The 19666-nt window shown below is 38.6% G+C and overlaps 1 protein-coding gene across 10 annotated transcripts in view; it reads left to right on the forward strand.

Annotated features, from left to right (window-relative positions):
• Window positions 1-19666, forward strand: part of Pcl (polycomb protein Pcl) — a 374533-nt gene that overhangs the window by 33303 nt on the left and 321564 nt on the right. For 7 of the 10 annotated variants that reach the window (XM_067143090.2, XM_067143088.2, XM_067143087.2 and 4 more), the window contains 2 exons: window positions 1290-1460; window positions 18941-19065. In XM_067143090.2, the coding sequence (XP_066999191.1) occupies window positions 19039-19065 (27 nt within the window). In that variant the 5' untranslated portion in view covers window positions 1290-1460; window positions 18941-19038. Of the gene's footprint in view, window positions 1-1289; window positions 1461-18938; window positions 19066-19666 lie in introns of those variants that run through there. The other 3 variants (XM_067143086.2, XM_067143094.2, XM_067143093.2) reach the window with 2 other exon arrangements.

The raw sequence follows: 19666 nt of genomic DNA on the forward strand, positions 1-19666 counted from the left end.
TGTGTTTAAATCTGATTATCCATTCATCGAAGTTGATGGGATTTCTGCTGGCATATGGGAACGGTGTGAAGATGACTGCACTCTTCTCTACCAATATGTGGCACGCAGGAAGGACGACAACCGTTAACCCTGTTGTTGTAACTTGTTTGAAATACCAAAGCACTTCAGAGAATTCATTAATCTCACAATTTCTAATAAGGCTGGTGATCATTTATCACTCGGCGATGACTAGTATATTTATAGAAATGCATAACATTTTCAGAAATAGAGGGTCTGTCATATAAACTAAGACCGAACGCACGGTATTTGTGCTCTGCGGTACGGCAATTGTCTCAGCCGATGTTATGCTGTGCGTGGCCGCCTTGCTTTAAATGTATCTACAATTTTATATGAAATCTTACCTTACAAAAGATGCTGGAAGTGTCGTCCTTCCTGGGTTATACAGGCATTGTATCTGATAACCACATTCAGGCTGATGCAAGTAAGTTCTTCCGCTGTAATGTTTCTGATTTAGTTCATAATGTTTTCTTTCAGTTCCTCCAATGTGTGAGGATTTGTTCAGTACACTTTTTCTTTCAGTTTACCTTACAAGTACACACTGTTAGATCTGGACAACTAGGGGGAAATAGACGAGCACTGATCACTCTGCCTGCAAACACTTCCACAATTGTAAGAAGGGAATCTTTTGTTGTGTGAGCAGGTGCTGAATCTAGTTGAAACCACCCACGTGTTTTTTCTTCTTCTGTTAAGTGATGGAAGAACGGCATCAAAATGCCATCTTGGTACCTCTATGCATTTACTGTCGTCTCAAAAAAAATAGGCCCAATTATTCGGCTTGCACTATCAGCATACCGAACACCAATCTTCCTATCATAATGAGGGTCTTCATAAACACCATTAGGATTTTCTGAACACCAGTAGCGAGAGTTATGACTGTTCACAGGCCAATTAAGATGAAACCAGAAATTTTACATACGAAAATACGGTGTTGCAATGATAACTGTCTCACCAGGTTAACAGGTTAGATTCAGACTGGTGACTGATGCTTTTCAGGTTGAACATGTGCAGGCTGCTTGCTAGGTCAAGAACTATGCGTGCACCTCTCATACTGGAGCATATGTATCGGATAATAAAAACACGGTCTTAGTTTATGTAAAAGACCCTGTATTGTATAGATTTAATAATTATTGATTGATCAACTGCCCACCACTTTTTTCTCTGTCATGAGTTCTATACCATACACAAGTTGTGAATGTCAGTTGTTTACAGGAAATTTCTTTTATTTTCAGGAGGTGTGGGCTTCATTCATCTGGATGAAGAAGAGAGTGGTGATGAAACGGGTGAGGGAAAGGGGAGCTATGGCTTTGGCACTACTGGATCATGCTGCTTGTTAATCTTGAGGTAGCCTTTGGTTGCTATGGTATTCTGGAAAGAAGTTCTACATGGGACAGATGGCATAGGTAGGACACAGATAAATATACTTAGCATGTTAAAAAAAGAAGAAAATACATATGTATATTGTTCATTTCTTCTTTTTCTATTTTTTCAGCTTTCCAGTTAGGAAATATTAGTTCCCTATTTAAACACTTAGGGTGGCGTGCACCATCTTGGAGTAAATTACTACGGAAGTAGCGTTTACTAAAGAAGTCCATACTACAGAAGTAAATTACTACGGGAGTTATTTACTCCGGAAGTAACGTCGGAGAGTTGAAGTACAATTTACTCTTTTAGTTACTACTGCAGAAGTAGCGTTCGTTACTCGCGGAGTAGTGCTGTGTTCGTGTATCTTCTTTAAAGAAATCCAAATAGATAAGGTTATGTGCGTTAGGAAACGGGGGAAAAACGTAAGCGAAAAAGATAAATGCTTGTTAATAGAGATAATGACGATCTATGCAAAGGATATAAGGTGTAAGAAACACAACATAAAGATGCTGGATAAGAAAGGAAATTCATGGAAAGTCGTGACGAAAGAATTCAGTGCTTCGAGTGACGGAAAACGCAGTGAAAAGCAAGTTAAGATTCTGTAGAAGGACTTAAAAGCAAAGCAGAAAGTCATGGACACGCGGGAAAAATTAAAACTGATGGCGGTTTCTTCATACAGATGGCCTACATCCACAGCGAAATTTTCCCATTTTCACACCAGGCAAATGCTGGGTCTGTAGGCCCTACCTTAAGGCCACGGTCGCTTCCCAATCCCTAGGCCTTTCCTGCCCTATCGTTGCCATAAGACCTATCTGTGCCGGTGCGACATTAAGCAAATTAAAAAAAAAAACCTCTTCCGATTTCTGAAAAGTTCACCGTTGTCACCGAGAGGGCAATAAATGGGAATGTGCGCGCAGTCACAGTCAATTGCACCCACAACGTGTGGAAACCTGCCAACGTGAACAATATCCTTTTATTTTCCGAACGATCATCATCATCATTTGCAGGCGTACCTCCCTCTTAGCCTCAACTACTGCTTTAACTACGCGATGAAAGATACGGCTAGCAGTTGTGCGGTAAACGTTAATTAGATCACCGGCAACTGTACCGTACTGAAATGTTCCGGTACGAAACACTCGTAGGGCACACAGCAACTGTAATTTTAGAGATACAACAAAATTAAGACAAGAATTCAGTTGTAAGTGATCTCCAAGTAGATTTAGAAGGAAAGTAAAGGATTCCTTCCTAAGACCAAAAACGTTCCTGAAACTCGCCGTGTTCACGTTACACGGCTATCGCCTTTCACGCACTGTAGGCCTACGCACTATTACATTTCCCATCGTTTACTGCGTCGAGATCGTCAATACAATCTAAGTAATCCATAAACACGTTTGAAACGTCTTTCCTCTCATATACGGCACGATATTATCATTAGTTAACAAGTCTAAACCTAGCTTACTCCATGCACGATGTGAGAGTAAATTCTAACCTATATTCGTACGTTATTTACTTCTTTAGTAATATACTACAAGATGGTGCTCTTCAACATTTTACTCTTGTAGTAATTTAGTCCAGGAGTATCTGAGAGGACTAAAATACTTCGGAAGTAATTTACTCTCATATGGAAGTCGCCGAATGCTGACTTCAAGAGTACTTTACTACGGAAGTAGAACTTACTCTTGGTTGGTGCACGCCACCCTCAGATTCTCCTTTCGTAACAAATATTGTAGTCTGGTATGCTTGGTTTTCTTTCATGTTAAAATCGTTTATCAGTTTCTGTCCTAATACATGAAATAACAAAATTGATTAAGCTTGCTTGTCATTTATAATCTATATTCTCACTTTGAGCCTCAGTTAGTCCAGCTCTTTGAGTGAATGGTGAGCATAGTGGCCTTTGGTTCAGAGGGTTTCAGGTTTCACTCCTGATAGGGCTGGGGATATTATTCTTTTTCCTTGCCATTTTGCAGTTATCAAGGTTCGGCACCATATGGACTTAGCCCATTTCTACAACCGGATGCCTTTCCTGAGGCCAACCGTGTAAGGAGGGACATATTTGCTATTGAATGTTCGTGTGGTGGTTTGTAGTGTGATACATGTGTGTACATGAAGATGTGTGTTAAAATGAAAACATACACCCAGCCCCCATGGGAATTAACCTCGTTCAGTTGAACTCACTGGCCCGGCTGGGAATCAAACCTGGAATCCTCTGAACCGTGAAGGCCAGTGCACTAATCATTCAACCAAGAAGGTGGACGTCTATTGATATTATCTGCCTCTGCTTAATTCCTCTGACATAGGGACTGGGTATTTATCTTAATATGCATCTTTTTATTTACGTACAACACACACACTATCTACTACTTCAGAAACACACAGTGAATGCATTCTTCCTAGGAAAGGCATTGAGCACTTGTATTGTACTACTGACCTCAGATGCTTGCTTTTCATTGAGCTGAAGGCACACATTTGGCCTGGAAAGGAAAATACACATTAACCTGGATTACTGTAATCACAGGTTAATTCATGCATTCTTTCCTAGTTTCCCTGTATTGTTTCCTCTAATTGGTGTATTTATTGTCTTTCTTATCACCATCTTGAGTGTCAGAAGACCTGTATAATCCTGAATACCACCGCACTTTTTTATGGAAATATTGCTCCTTAAATTCAGGTGTGGGTCATATTTAAGCCTTTCATATTGTGGTCTCATAATAATTGTTCTGAAGACGAGGCAACGGCAGTTCCATGTCACGTGACTTGGCAACGGCTGAAATCTCGCTCCGTTGCTCATTTCTGCGTTACCGGAACCACATGGTGTAGCAGTTGATTGACCTTCGTAGTGCCAGGTCTGAAGTGCATCCCCATGCGAAAAATGCCAAGCGTATTTAATGCCATTTACTCACTTACACTAAAATATTCGTAGGAATTTGAACCGTTGGTCATAGCATACTGAAATTTGCTCAGATTCTAACCATTATATTGGTACACGTCCTACAGTTAATATAAAAATCCTAAACTTAAAACTGAATATGTAAATCTGCATTTTTATAGGTTGCTACAATTTAAAAAAATCCAAATTCTGCACATTTTTTCTCAAGTATTTTTGAATTTTGACTCAGTTATACAATTACATCACATACAACACCTGCTATTCATTATAAAGAAAGAAAACATGACATGAATCAATTAGTTTCCTAAAAAATAAAATTTGATGGTACATGTGTATTTCTTCGATTTTCTCATGAAAAGTGTGAAGTTTTCTTCTTGTTAATATTCAAACTTATTTTTAAATAATCTCACTTATTTCTAAGTTACGATATATAAAACTACGTTGCTACCTCAGACTACAGGGGTAACACTAAACAAGGCACAAACGCGGTTAAAAAGGGAAGGTAAGAGTACAATACACAATGTAAGAGAACACTACACACTCGGAAAAACAGTAGCTAGCATTACGCGGATCTCCAACAAAAGAGTACGTAACTATCAGTAGGGCCAACTTGTGAACGACAAAACGGGAAGATGGAAGGGCTGGGAACCTACCAAAGGCATGGACATGGCTTAAATAGCGGATTCCGAAATAAATCCCCGTGATCCTTAGATTTGAAAAATATTATTTACAAAATAATCTTACAAATACATTCCAAGTTACGGGCTATGAGTTCAGTGGTATCCATAGCTTATTTCGTAGCAGTGTAAATTCAAATTTCAAAACAACTATACATCTAGTTACCAATGTAGTTGTACAATGCAATATATAGTGATGTGAAAAAGGTTATCCAAAACTTAGCGTACCTAAAGTGATACAGAACTACCAGAGGCAACCCCCAAGGGAAATAATGTTAAACTACAATACACATATTTTAGTGAAACAAGAAATGGGAATGCCTCGGAAACGAACAGGTAAGTTCAGCTGAAAAACTAAGGCGTCATAAGTAACTAATTTGGTGAATCTAGGCGAGGTTAGGGCAGACTCCTGTATGAAAAGCAAAACGGAACATTACGGAAATTTTAGCAGGAACGGAATTCAAGAGTGCTTACCCGAGGAGTGTGCCATCCCGGAAACCAGGGGACGTCAACTAGCTAGGCTGCTTGCAGGCAGATAGACCAAGACCGACCGAATTCAGGGTACAGAATTTTATTTGAACACTGCCTCGCTCACTATATATAGGATATTCCGGCCTTGGAGGCAGCCAATCAGCGTGCACGAGTTCCCTATTGCCACCTAGACTCACCAATCACAACCTTACTTTCGATCGCGAACTTTGTCTAACATTCTAGAATACGCATGATCGCGAAAGTCGTATTTTTCCAGAATAGACAGAACACACTTTCTAGAACACATACCAACAAAGTAACACACCCTGTACAAAAGTTACGTAACTTTCTGGATCTTTCCAGGAACTATAGACAGAATTCTACTATTTACAAATGCCTATGTTACAACATTATACAGTACAGGTTAGGTCAATAAAAATAAAACATCATATCATATTTTACAAACAAAGACTTCAAAAAAATACATTCCACTCGCATTACATAGTTCACTTGTAACAACGTAATATTACAAGTCTATTCTGCATCAATTAAAAACAGTTAAAAAATAATTTGAATAACAAAAAATTTATATAGTTTCACAATGGATTTTTTTACAAAACATTATGCATTTTAACACATAGGCCTACTAAAATATTGAATTCATGGAAACACAACTCTCTGTCAATATTTCAGTGTATACCATATCACCCCATAATACCATGTTTATCTCAAATAGATTTGCTTCGGAAAACAAGGGGCGTTATATTAATTTGAAACAGTTAAGTTTATTGAAGTGGTCAACTTATTAAATACAGTACATTCGTGAGAATGTTTATAACTTAAGCATGATACTTATATTGGGACATGTTTCGCCCTTGTTGTGGGCATCGTCAGCCTATCTCTCAGCCTCAGAATCAGTTGTCATCGGGATCCCGATAACCTCGATTATACGTTCCTGGAAACTATGTTTTCCCGTATTAGTTCAAATGATGTGGTCCTGCGAGTATTCTAATTAAATCGCGTTGTAAAAATTCCGCATTATCCGTTCCTCGAAGAAACGATTTCCCGGATCCACCGTCCACAAATTTCAGTCCCATCAACGCTAAATCCTCGATCATGGGTTTTTCATGAAACTGTACCTCACGAAAGGACGGCTACGGCATACTTGTGGATCTTGATGTTGACGTCCCGTCATTGTGGTAATTTGAGGAAGTACTGTACTCGAAAAGTGATCGGCGGTGAACTTGCATAAGGGATCATCTCAGCATCGCATTCGGGTGGTATTGTTTAGAGAATCCTTGGAAATCATAAAGCAGAGAGTGCCCACAACAATTGGAAGGAGACAGAGCACATTTCGAAAGCTCTATTTAAAGACGCAACGAGTTTCGTCAAAATATTCGTCCTTGCAAAACATCTGCTTTATGTCCAGGGTTAGATGTTTATTTTTTATTTTTGTTGAGTGTATCGCCGAACAGATTTTCGTCATTTCCCTCAGGGCACTGTATAGTCACTGGGCTTTCAGGCAGGAATCGAAACTGCTCCTTCTTAAGTAACACAAATTTAGCATTCTAATATTATTGTATACGATTATGTTATCGAGACCAGAACAGATGTTCCACCTTACATACATAAAGCCATGGGAGGTTTTGGGACTGCCTATTACTGTTTTCATCGTAATATGAGACTGGGAATTTCACGTTTTTGTGTTAAAATGTTATAAAACCTGGCGCATGTTACATTAAGAAACTTTGTATCATTTCGCACTTGTACCGACTTTTACAGCGAGCGCGCTTTCCAACTGAGCTCAAGGTTGCGAATAATCCTAATTTCGGAAGTGTTAATGATACCTTTTCTCTTTCCAATTTGATTATAATTAGTGACAGGGAGAATGGAATATATTGCATTCGTGAACTTGAGGATCGATACTTACATTCAAAACCATATTCTTGAGTTTAACATAACCTTTAAAAGTCGATGTAGGCCTAATTTACGCTATATAAGATTTCCATAAAATGACTAGGAACAGTATACCGGTGACCAATTTACAATGGAAGAAAAAAAAGGATTTTGCCATCATGTTGGGCGCTTTGGTATCTAATGTGCTTTATTCTCTTAGATTAGAGAATTAAAAACTACTTGTGATCGATTGTTGTTTGGCTTGGCGTTACGGGTATTAGATTTTTCGAAGAGTTTGGCTGATCAAAGTTGCTGAACTGAAAGAAGTTTTCAAAGGAATTTGACGAAGATTTTAGAGGAAACTGACAAAGTTTCCCCAGTAAAACTGAATGTAAAGTTTCGAGATTTTTAAGTCGCGTACCGGTAATTGTTTGAAGTCAGCCCCATGGTCTAACTTGCCTGCCTCTCACCTGAAGGGTCCGGGTTCGATCACCCGCCAGGCCAGGCATTTTTACGTGGATATGAGGGCTGGTTCCAGGTTCACTCATTCTATGATTACCTTTAATTGAGGAGCTATTTAATTGTGAGATGGCGACCCCGGTCTAGAGAGCCAGGGCCGAGAGGATTCGTCACACTGACCATGCGCCACCTCTTAATCTGCAGGCCTTCGGACCGAGGGCAGTCGCTTGGTAGGCGGAAGGCCCATTGGGGCTGCGGTTTGGTTTGGTTTGGTTTAGGGGCATTTGTAAGATTATAAATATACATATATCATTTTTGTAATGTTTAGACAAATTGTTGATGGTTCATTCATTCCCGCGTTTTCCGTTTTCCCGTGTTGTACGTTTTTTTCCCGTGGACCCTCCAAAACCGGAGAATCGATGTTCCACTGTACATTCGTATTACACCATCTTATAACTAAAATAGTAGTATGAGTTAAAAATACAGTGTGACTATCCTTTACTGATAGGTAAACAAGATCTAGTGGAATTCTTGAAAAACTCTTTGAAATAATTCGTAAGATATCTTGTGTTGGCATCTATCAAAATAATTATGTGGTTAGGCACTCGCTGTCTTATGAAACAATATTTAATGTTGAAGTGGTCAACTTATTTGACAATATTGGTACATTAACACTTGATATAAAATATAAACACCATGTTAAGACACTATGTATAGTTACAGGTAAAAAATTAAGTGAAAGTTGTCCTAATGCTAATTAAAATGTTTGATGTCTGATAACATCTATTAATCGTACTCGAAAGATATTATAAAACCTCTTGATGTTTCTATAATCGTCGTATTTTTCTAAATTGAAGTCTCTTACAAAAGGCACATCAACAGATTGTGGAATTGAAACAGCTGTGAGTTATAATGTATCCAAGCCGACCGGGGAGCCCCTAGCTGGACTCTGGGGCATGGCTGGCATTTCCACATACTATTCTTGTCTGGCAGATGCAACAAGAATGTTCTGTCTCTAGCCCCATCGCGAATATTCTGGTTCGCATAATCCGAGCTATAAAAAGGGAGGCTAGTCGCAGACAGTGAGTCAGTGTTGGGCCACATGGTGGAATCAATGTTGGACTTGGAGTCATTGTTAATCAATGTGACCGACAGAGGTGTCGGCTGTCGCTAGTGTCCCACTGAGGTGTGAACGAGGAGTTGTGCTTGTGTCAGAGTGTCCAGTGAATAGCTGGGCTGAAAACGGTGGACGGAACGGAAGATTGTGTACCACATGAGAATGCTGTGTGTTTCAGGGTGGCCACCTGTACAGAAAACCGGGGAAACTGGGAAATGTCAGGGAATTTCATAAATGACGGGAAGACCAGGAAATGTCAGGGAATTCAGAAAAAATCTGGAAATTCGTTCTTCTGCCAGATAAAATGGACATACCTTATTTATTCATTAAGAGAAGCACATTTTTCAGTTTTTATAACATTAATCTAGGGCATATCTTTTATGCCTAGAATAAATTGTAAAGAAAACTGATAAACATTAAAAAAAATCAAGTGTGATCTTGAATGTGTAGTAACCAATAGCATCAGTAGCTAGCTATACGGATAGCCTATAGTAAGCAGTAGCGACTATGATCGATCGATCGATTGAGCGATCGATTTTCAATGTTTTGATCTGCTTACTATTGAATATTCTGTGTTGTTGGGAATTGCGAGGCCTATATTGCGCTCTATTTTCTAATCGCTTAAATACATGGCTTCCACAGCGAAATATGCATGTAGACAAGGCTTCCACAGCGAAATATGCATATAGACAAAACTCCAGAATCCAATGGATGACTGTTCGTTTACTATGTAATGACGTGTGCGGTAGTCACTATCTTGTAAAATGTAAAAACAGACAAAAAACACTGAATGCAGGAAAGTGTGAAATTCGCTTAAACTTAATGCTCATTCGAGTGCTCATTATTATTATTATTATTATTATTATTATTATTATTATTATTATTATTATTACAATTATTAAATGTGCTGATGTAGGTAACCTTGTGTAAATGTGTAATACTTCGTGACACAGTTCAGGCCGCGCCATGTTGAGTTTCTAACCTATCTTTTATGTGAGGTGTTTGGAAATTTGAGACACGACTAGTAGTTTGTAATATCACGTGTAATTTTGTGAATACAGAACAAGATTTAAAATAAAGTGACATCTCATTGTAAGATGAAAGTTGTTTGTTGGTTTGCAGTTTCTGAGTTTGTGAAGTATGGTTGTGTGTATTCGGTCTTGATCCAGCCAATCCCAAGCTGCCATTCATATCGATTCAGATAGATTGAGTGCAATCTCGAAACCTGGCTGCCAATACATCGCTACATGGTGAAGCTATCTGGCTCGGCGTGTGCGGTATAGGTTTAATAGTCTTCTGTGTAGATGTAATTTTATTTACATCTGTGTGTTGGTTAGTATATAGTTCATCTGTGTAACATACCTCAGTATAGTTCCTGAAAGACAAGTGGCATGTGAACGTGACTTGGCAAAAATTGGCACCGTGGTCTCAACCATAACATCCTATGCCAGTCATTAGCTGCGAATAATTTATTTATTCTTAATAATAATGTACCTAATCTTGTTTTAGTTTTGGATATTGTTAGGAAGGGCATATACTATCTTAGTGATAGTGAAGTTGATACTATTTTGAAGCTGTTACAGTTTGGGATTTTCTTGTGTCTGTTTTTTCCTTCCACATAATTTTTCAACATTAGGTAGGATATCTATAGCACATTCAATGACTTTCGAGTTTTCAAGCTATCTAATAGCACAATATTTCAAAGGAAATATGTTTGAACCTGAATAATTTGTATAACCTTGTAAAGCTGATCCTCCGATGAGTGGGCGGCATCTGCCATGTGTAGGTAACTGCATGTTATTGTGTTGCAGGATAGTGTCATGTGTGGTGTGTGAGTTGCAGGGATGTTGGGGACAGCACATACACCTAGCCCCCGGGCCACTGGAATTAAGGTTAACGTCCCTGACCCGGCAGGAATCGAACCCGGGACCCTCTGAACCGTAGGCCAGTATGCTGACCATTCAGCCGAGTCAGACAAAACAAGAAGTGAAGAGCACGAAGAAACAGCAATATTCCACTGGGTTTCTTTTATTGGCATTTTATATGAATTGTGCACAGTATGCAAGCCACAAGGTCCAATGTTGACCAAAATAGGAGCATCTAGATCATCATTTAATAAATTACAGATATCCTGAAAGAACTTTTTATTAACATTTGGACCATCCATTGAAATTTGTAAGAGTTTTTTAGATTGAGTCTTTGCAGAGCTTGCAAAAAAACCATTTAACAAATCCTAGTAGGTAGAGTGACCAAGAAACACAGAATCAAAATAAGAAGTGCATACCTCATTAATATCAGTATTGAAACAACGAACTACAAAATCCATTTGGCCCATCTGAGAAACCAACGGTGAAATGTGTGCACTTACTACACATCTCAAGAACTTGTTTTTAACAATAGGGAGCCAAACTATGAGAAATTGTATATGCAACTTTTGTTCTGTGCAGTTGAACTTTCGAAGCGATTTCAGAGCCTGGAAACATTACTGGGAACAAGCGTACACCAGCTTCACTGGCACATAAAGAACGGTGTTGCATGACTGTATGCATGCACCAAATAATCTTAGCATTGGTTACTTGCTCTCTTGAAAGATAATTCTGTAGACATCTTGCCTCTGGTGAACCTTCTTTAATGGAAGAAGGAGAAGGAGCAGCAGTGGAGTCATATGTGATAGAGTTCGTTGTGGTAGCTGTGGTAGGCAGAGGGCAATTTTTGTTTGTGGTCAGGGTATTAAGGCCGCTTTGTTGCTGAAAGAATTTGAAGAAAAGAAGTGGAGGGTGATGGCAGAAGTTCGACAGTTGTTGGTGGCTATAGACGAAGAAATTTCTTCTCTGAAGCAGTAATGGTAATCAAGTTTTAAAAAATCTAAAAGTGAATTTAATTAGACTAAATTCATCTTCCAAGTTTTGAAATTTAATATGCACATTAATTGCTCATTTATTTTTTGGACTTTAAGCTTTCAAAATGTATTTCAATATTACTATCATAACTGGAAACTTCCTTTATAATTTTATTTTTTGTCGTGTGTCACGGAAAAGAAAACTGGGTTTTATGTCTGGAAAACAGGGAAATGTCAGGGAATAACAAAATGTGGATTTGGTGGACACCCTGTGTTTGTGTACTTCTGTGGACTGAGGTTTGTCGTAGATGCGGCAACTAGAGCATCTATCGTGAGTGTATTGGGAACTGTGGTAGTAATCATGTTGTGAGGAGTAATGTCCTGCCGTTTAACACTGTTGAGCTGTTGCTGTTGATTTGTTCACTGTGTTTGACTGTGTAAATTACTGGACTGACTTGGGAATCTAACCAAGGGACAGTCATCTTGTGTTGTGTAGCCAGCAGCACTGTGTTCAAACCCAGCGGTTGGCACACAGCTGCTTTATGGGTTGACTGGACTTGTGAATGCAAGTGGAAGTAAAGATTGTAGCTGTCCCCATGTAATACCAACAAGCTGGACCACCTGCTGTGTAAAGAAGAGCGACTTTTAAATAGACCGCAATTAGTAAGTGTGGCCATTCATGGTTGAATAGGAATGTGTGTATGCATTTGTGTCATCCTGAAATAAATTTGAGTAATAAAACAGGCGCTGTTTATTTGTAACAATATTCATGCTAATTAATATTTTAAAACTTCTGCAATGAATGAACATATGATCAATAATAATTATAAATTCACTAATATCAACTACGACATGATGATACTCCAGTCAGCAAGTAAAGGAACATTTTTGAATATCCTCAAAGAATTACTAATACGTAATGATCAAAGACTTAACTCCGCATACAATCTCAGAGAAATTACATTTAAGACTAAATACTATATGACAGATGTTTTAACATTAATACGCACAAACTTCCCGCTGCGCGCGCAAATCTCAATGCCAACTCAACCGCCTGTCCAACTCAACTTCCCCACCAACAAACCAGAACAGACAACATGCACTCATGACCACTTCACTCAGTCATTACCGTAACAGGGGGTGGAAGACAGAATGTAAGTTTCAAACTTCTTCATTTCTACTTTCCGCTTAATTCCCTTGCTGTACATGCCCCTCCTTATGTTTTCTATTTTTACATAAAAGAGTGAGCATCATATTCACTATTGTGTTAAATAGTGGATACAACAAAGTATTCGTCAATAAAATCATAAGTAGAATAAAAAATAAACTTCCCACTACTCTGAAAAAGAATGTAATAAAAAAGATTGTCACCTTCACGTACGGCAATAATGACATTTACCAAATGAACATTTAAAAAAATCATTAGAAGACCTTTACCTAGTCACGGACAACTAAGGACATTCCAAACCCAGGTCAGGCACAGTGGGTAGGCTGGTGAGAAAAAAATAAACAATGCTGATTTGCAAGCAATGGTTAGTCAGAGACGCGGTTGAAAAATGGTTTTGTTACTAACGATGGACATGGTTCATTCAGAGTATCTGTTGTCGAGTGGATCGCTGGGGCACGTGCTTGAACAAACCAGGCGACTACATTTGGACAGTTTGTTATAGTAGAAGTAGCTGGGAGGTTCTTGAGTCTGCAAAAACTAATTCAGGAATATAAAAATTAGAAAATACCTGGAAAAGAAAACTTTTAATAACAGATTAGATATTTTTCAGATATAATTTGTTACTAATGTTTTTCCTTGTTAGGTATTTTCTAATTTTATTTATCCTGAATTAGTTTCAACAGACTGAACAGATTGTATTTGGGTAGATATATCACCCATGTATCACTCTCTACTTCCTGTATGTTAATATATTCCAAACAGTAAACTCATGATCATCATCATCATTGACCAGCTCCAGTTTACAATGCTAAAAAGAGAAAGATGTTCCATCTATTCAGTACAATAATACTGTTGCACAAATTAATGTAGTAACATATTTAATATGTTTTGGGACCGGTTTCGACATATATCCATGTTATCATCAGCCGATACAAAAATGGCAAGAAGTCAACAAAAAAAAAAACAACAGAAAAGGTAATTGTAACACTTATGACACTTTTCTTAATAATTAATAATAGTTCATGTAGCACTTTTAAGTGAAGATAATTTTTGTAGATATCTTAGGTTCTTGAGCACTCTTGCTGTAGATCTTAAGGTTAAAAAAAGGATGCAGTATAATTCACAATTGTTGTTATTCAAGGAATAAATGTGTTGCTAGGTAAGAAATGATATTTAATAGATGCCTTCGCCAGGGAGTAATCCCAAACATCTGGAGAAAATAGACTATAAAAATGCTATATAAAGGAAAGGGTGATTCAGCGAGCCCCAACAATTACAGAGGAATTGCCCTTGAATGCTTGCTATTTAAGATATTCACATGTTTACTTACTAGAAGACTCACGGACCTAGTAGATACTTACCTACCTGAAGAGCAATTTAGTTTCCGGAGAGGAAGAAGCACTACGCAAGTTGTTCAGTGTCTTCAAAGGGACGTTGAAGATGCGTTATCAAAACCAAAAGGGAAACTACACACGATTTTCGTTTACTTCTCAAAAGCCTTCAACACCATCAGTAGAGACATCATCTTAACTAAACTTGAAAATTTACTTAGCCAAGATAATCCCATGTGCTGCATTATAAGAAGCATGTATGTTGGGTATTCAGCCTGAAGGCTGGTTTGATCCTCTGCAACTCCGCCAACAGCTGTCATAAATAGCCTAGGCGCCACTGAAGAGGCATACTAGGGAAATGAGGAGTGAGGTAGTTTCCCGTTGCTTTCCTCACCGAGCCAGCCGTTGCTATTACATATCAGTCTGCTAAGCCCACTGAAATGCATGCACCAACCGACCCTATGAGCGATAGTTTCACACCATTCATAACAGGGACTGGCTGCATAAGGAATGGTATTACTAGCATCACTCATACCTCAGTCACTTTCATATTGTTGAAGCCAAGGATGAGACTGAGACAGGTCAATGAAAGTAACAAATTTGATATTGCTCATACCAGAAGACATAGTGCACTGTAAACACTACATCTCGCCAGCAAAGGCATATAAGAAGCATACTAAGCGAAAACTATATAGTGATAGACGATGGAATCTCCCAGTCAAGAACCATAAAGCAAACAGTATGGGTGTTACAAGGTGACCCACTTAGTCCCCTTTTATATACAGTGGCCACAGCGGATGTAATAGAGGCGACACACTCAGAGAAAGAAATATATATCTATGCAGATGACATTGTGATGGCCTCAACATCGAAAGAGGATTTGCAAACTTCTTTCGATCAGTTGGCAGACTGGGCGGAGAATGAGCTATGTATTAATAAAGAAAAGACAGTGACTATGACATTTAGAAGAGGTGAGAAACAGGCGACTTTCTCCCATAGAACAGTCCCTCTAGCAGCAGTATCACATGTGAAATATTTGGGAATGATCTTGGAAACAGGTGGAGACAAATTTTCTTACCACATTAAGAACAGAGTCAGCACAGCGTTTAGAAGCACAAATAGCATAAAACATCTGAGGAAATTATCACTAAAAACAGCAGTAAAATAGTTCAACGTCAAGGTTTCACCTGTCATCACCTACGAAATAGAAAACATCTGGCCATACCTAACGAAAGCTCAACTGTCAAGCATAGAAAAAGTTAAAGCATCATTTCTGAAGAAAGCTTTATGTGTCTCCAAGTACACTCCATCTCGCTTGGTTTACGTATTGGCAAGGGAACCATTCTACTTCGAGGAAATAAGGCTAAGATTTCTACTTCCAGCCACACCCGCGTACAAATATACCATGATGGAACTTGCGTCAAAGAGAGAAGAAATCTGGGAAGAGTTCTATGCCACCGACACCATGATATTAGAAGATTGGAAACAACCAAACTACGACCTCAGACGTGATGACTCGGTTTGCAGTACAGGGTTTTCATCACCTATTATGCCAGAAAGTAGGTTTCCATTCTCCAGGACAAGAATGTGTGTGCAAGCGCTGTGGTGGGCTATGTGACAGATATAATGCGATGTTTTGCAAGCAAAGGACCGAATCACTACGTTCTGTGCTAGAGTCAACTAACCATATACTGAGTGTACCATTTATGCACATTGTGTGCATTTTCTCTATTAATTTAGTACTTCAAAAGGTGGATAATGGTGTGTATAAAAACTCTTAGAATATGTTGTGGATATGAACCTATAAGTACTGATATGGATTTTATGTGATCTAATGAAAATAAAATAAATTAAAAATAAGAAATAAAAAGTGAAAATGGTAAGGTAAGTAATATTATGAGGCTCACTTTAATTTAGCCTTGTCATGAAGTACAAGAGGAAGTAAGAACCGAAAATTGAACATAGGTAGGGGATAGGAGGGGGTCAGGGAGTAAGGGGAGTAGTTTAAGGTGGGTCATCGGGGTGTTGTGGTAAGGGCAAGTAGCGCGAGAAGGTGTTGTGTATTACGTGGAAGATTGATCGCCTACTTGTCAACTTGAAGCTTTTGAAAACTAAGATAAGGAAGTTTATGAGCCCCTTCAATTTTTTACTGTCCATGAACCAATTTTTGTTCACAATCCGCTCCCAATCCTGATCTCTCTCCTCTAAATCCTTCTTCACTAAGTCTGTCCATTTTTCTCTAGGTCTGCCCACTGGTCTCTTTCCCCTTATTTCTCTTTCATAATCCTTTCTTGCAGACCTGTTGGCACTCATTGTTTTTATATGACCAAACCACTTCAGTCTTGCCTTTTGTATCTTCTGGAGTAAGGAGTCTTATAGTCCTACGTCTTCTCTGACTTTTCATTCCTGATTTTATCCCTCCTGGTCTTCTGGATCATTGTGCGTAGGAACTTCATTTCTGTTGCTTGGAGTTTTGAGTTGTCCTTTCTTGTTAATGTAGCGGTTTCCAGGCTGAATGTGGGGTAGGGGTGTAGTATGATTTATACAGTGTCATCTTTATCCCATAGTAGCTGTCTTACTTGGAGGTAGAATTGTATTGCTTTGCTGATTCGACTGTTTACTTCATATTTAAACAAGTTATCCTTGGACATTATACTACTCAAGTACTTAAATTCTGTGACACTGTCCAGCTTAGTGCCATTTAGCATGATTTCTGGCTGATTGTCACCCTTCTGTATCTTCAACACCACCATTTTAGCCTTGTTGATGTTTAATCCATATCTCTCAAACTCCTGACTCCACCCCTGCAGTCTCTCTTCTACATCTTTCTCTGAGTTACTCCAAATTACTACATCATCTGCAAATGCAAATGCTTTTAAGTCTTGTTGCCCCTTTTCTTTTAGCACCTTTAATATGGTATCCATTACAATGATAAATAATAGGGGCAACAAAGCACTACCTTGTTGTACTCCCCTTTTTGTCTCAAACCAGTCTGACATTCCACAACTGACTTGTACACAGCTTCTGGTTTTCTCGTATAGCACCTTAACTTTTGAAATTAGACTGTCTTGAACTTTGAGCTTTCTCAGACACTCCCAAATAAGCTCCCTTGGTATGCTGTCATAGGCCTTTTCTATGTCAAGGAACAGTAGATATAAAGGCTTCTCTTTTTCCCCAATGTTTTTCCATCCGCATCCTGACAGCAAATATAAGATCTGTTGTTGATCTTCCAGGCCTAAGGCCATATTGTTCCTCTTCTAAAAGTGGTTCTACAATTTCTCGTAGTCTATTCTCTATAATTTTTTCCAGAATTTTTAGTTCATGAGAGTGTAGAGTGATGCCACGGTAGTTGGTACAATTCCGTCTGCTGCCTTTCTTGAATATAGGTACAATTATACCTTTCTTCCAATCTTCTGGGATGGTATTTTTCTGCCATACTACATTTAGGAGTCTATATAACCATTGGATTGCTGGGGTTCCTGCTGCTCTTAACATGTCCACACTTAACTCGTCTATTCCTGCAGCTTTCCCTTTCTTCATACTTTTAAGGCTCTTCTCTATCTCCAGCCATGTGATTGGTGGCTCCATATTTTTACTGGGCTCTTCACTTTTTCCAGATTCTTCTCTGTTTTGAATTATATTTGATGCCTCTCCATTCAGGGGCTTGTCAAAGGAGGTCTTGAATTCTCCCCTGATTCCATCTTCGTCTCGTACTATTGATCCACTGTTCTGCTCTATTACCTTGATGTCTTGTAGGATATTTCGCTTGTTTTTAATTACTCTGTAAAGAAGTTTCTTGTTTCCTCTGCTGTCCTCTTCCAACTTTTCCACAAACTCATTCCATTTTTCTCTTTTCTTACTATCCTCTTAGCTTTAAGTTTTTTTTTTCTTTTGCCCTGTAGAGTTCCTGTAGTTTAGTTATTTGTTGGCTACCTGGATCTTGTGCATCTCTTTGCTTTTCTTTGTCTGGCATCCTTTTTGCCCAATTTCTCTCTTTTATAGCCACTCTGACTGTCATTCCACCAAGGTGTCTCTTTTTCTTTCATGGTCGATCCTGTTACTCCACACAGATCTTTAGCTTCACCCACCAAAGTATCTTTAAAAATTTTCCATTCTTCTTCTACTGTATTCATTTTCCCTTTTGGTAAATGTCTCTGTATCCTTCTTTTATATTCTTCCTTAAACTTCTTCTAATTTCCAAGTCTTCACGTTACGTTTACTTTTTCTTTTCTTTGGAGTTGTATTAGCCACATGATTTAGGTCTGCAATCAATAATCTATGATCACTGTCCATACTCTCAGTGGGGATAACTTTGACATTGCATATTTCCATCCTACTTTGTTAGTGATGATATATAGTCGATGAGCGACTTATGTTTTCCATCCCAGCTATATCTTGTTATCTTGTGGCTGTCTTATTTTTGGAAGAAGGTACTTTTGATGATCAATCCATTTCTTCTGCACAAATCAAGCAGTTGTTTGCCTTCTACATTTCTGTTCCCAAACCCATGTGGTCCAAATGGTTTCCTCATAACCAAGTCTGTCTGTCCCAACTTGTGCAAACTTTTGGAGAACACAACAGAATTTTCAGTTTCATTTTGGCAACCCTTACAGAATATTTTTAATAACCATAAGTGATTTCAAGAATTACAACTAATGTGTTCTTATTTTCAGGTTTGAAGGCAGACATTGATTGAGCCTGGCTGGTGGGGCAGAGTTAACTGGATTCTTTAGCTTGGACGAGGAGTTGAGCTGCAAATTTTACGGCCATAATGTCTCTTCAGAGCTTGCGGAAGAAGGTATGCTTCAAAACTACTACAATGGAATGTGATTTTTTTTTTTTTTGAGGTACTGCAGAGACCAATTAAATTGTAAGGAGGACAAGATGAGCCTGTAACACCGGAGGGTATCTCTATCATGCACTCCTGTTCATGGCTGGTCTCTTGAAGTAATGTTAAGCCATCTTAGATTCTGAAACTATTAAGGTTTGGGAATAGCTGAGGTTGGAGAAGTAATAATTGGCTTATAAACACCTCAAGAAAAATAAGCAACTGTTTGAATGTTGTTTGAAACTACCCTTAAGGTGTGAAAAGGGTTTGGAAATCGTAATATTCAAATTGTTTAATAGATGACTGTGATGATGATTACAAAATACTTTATGCGCATTTGAAGTGGCCGACAACGGATGTTGGTTACAGTGTCCTGCTGGGCCCGTTAGTGATGTTACGCGTGGCTCTCATTTTACAGTGTTTGAGTTTGGTGTTTCGAAGCATCTAATGTATGAAATGGCGCATCTCTCTTCATTATCTGACGCCAGTGTATGTATTGTACTTATTTGTGCAAATACAGAACGGCGACTTGATCTCCTGTTGCCTGGTCTACTTGAACTGCCACGTCCCA

This window comes from Anabrus simplex, chromosome 3 (genome assembly GCF_040414725.1).
Source record: "Anabrus simplex isolate iqAnaSimp1 chromosome 3, ASM4041472v1, whole genome shotgun sequence".
Lineage (NCBI taxonomy): Eukaryota > Metazoa > Arthropoda > Insecta > Orthoptera > Tettigoniidae > Anabrus > Anabrus simplex.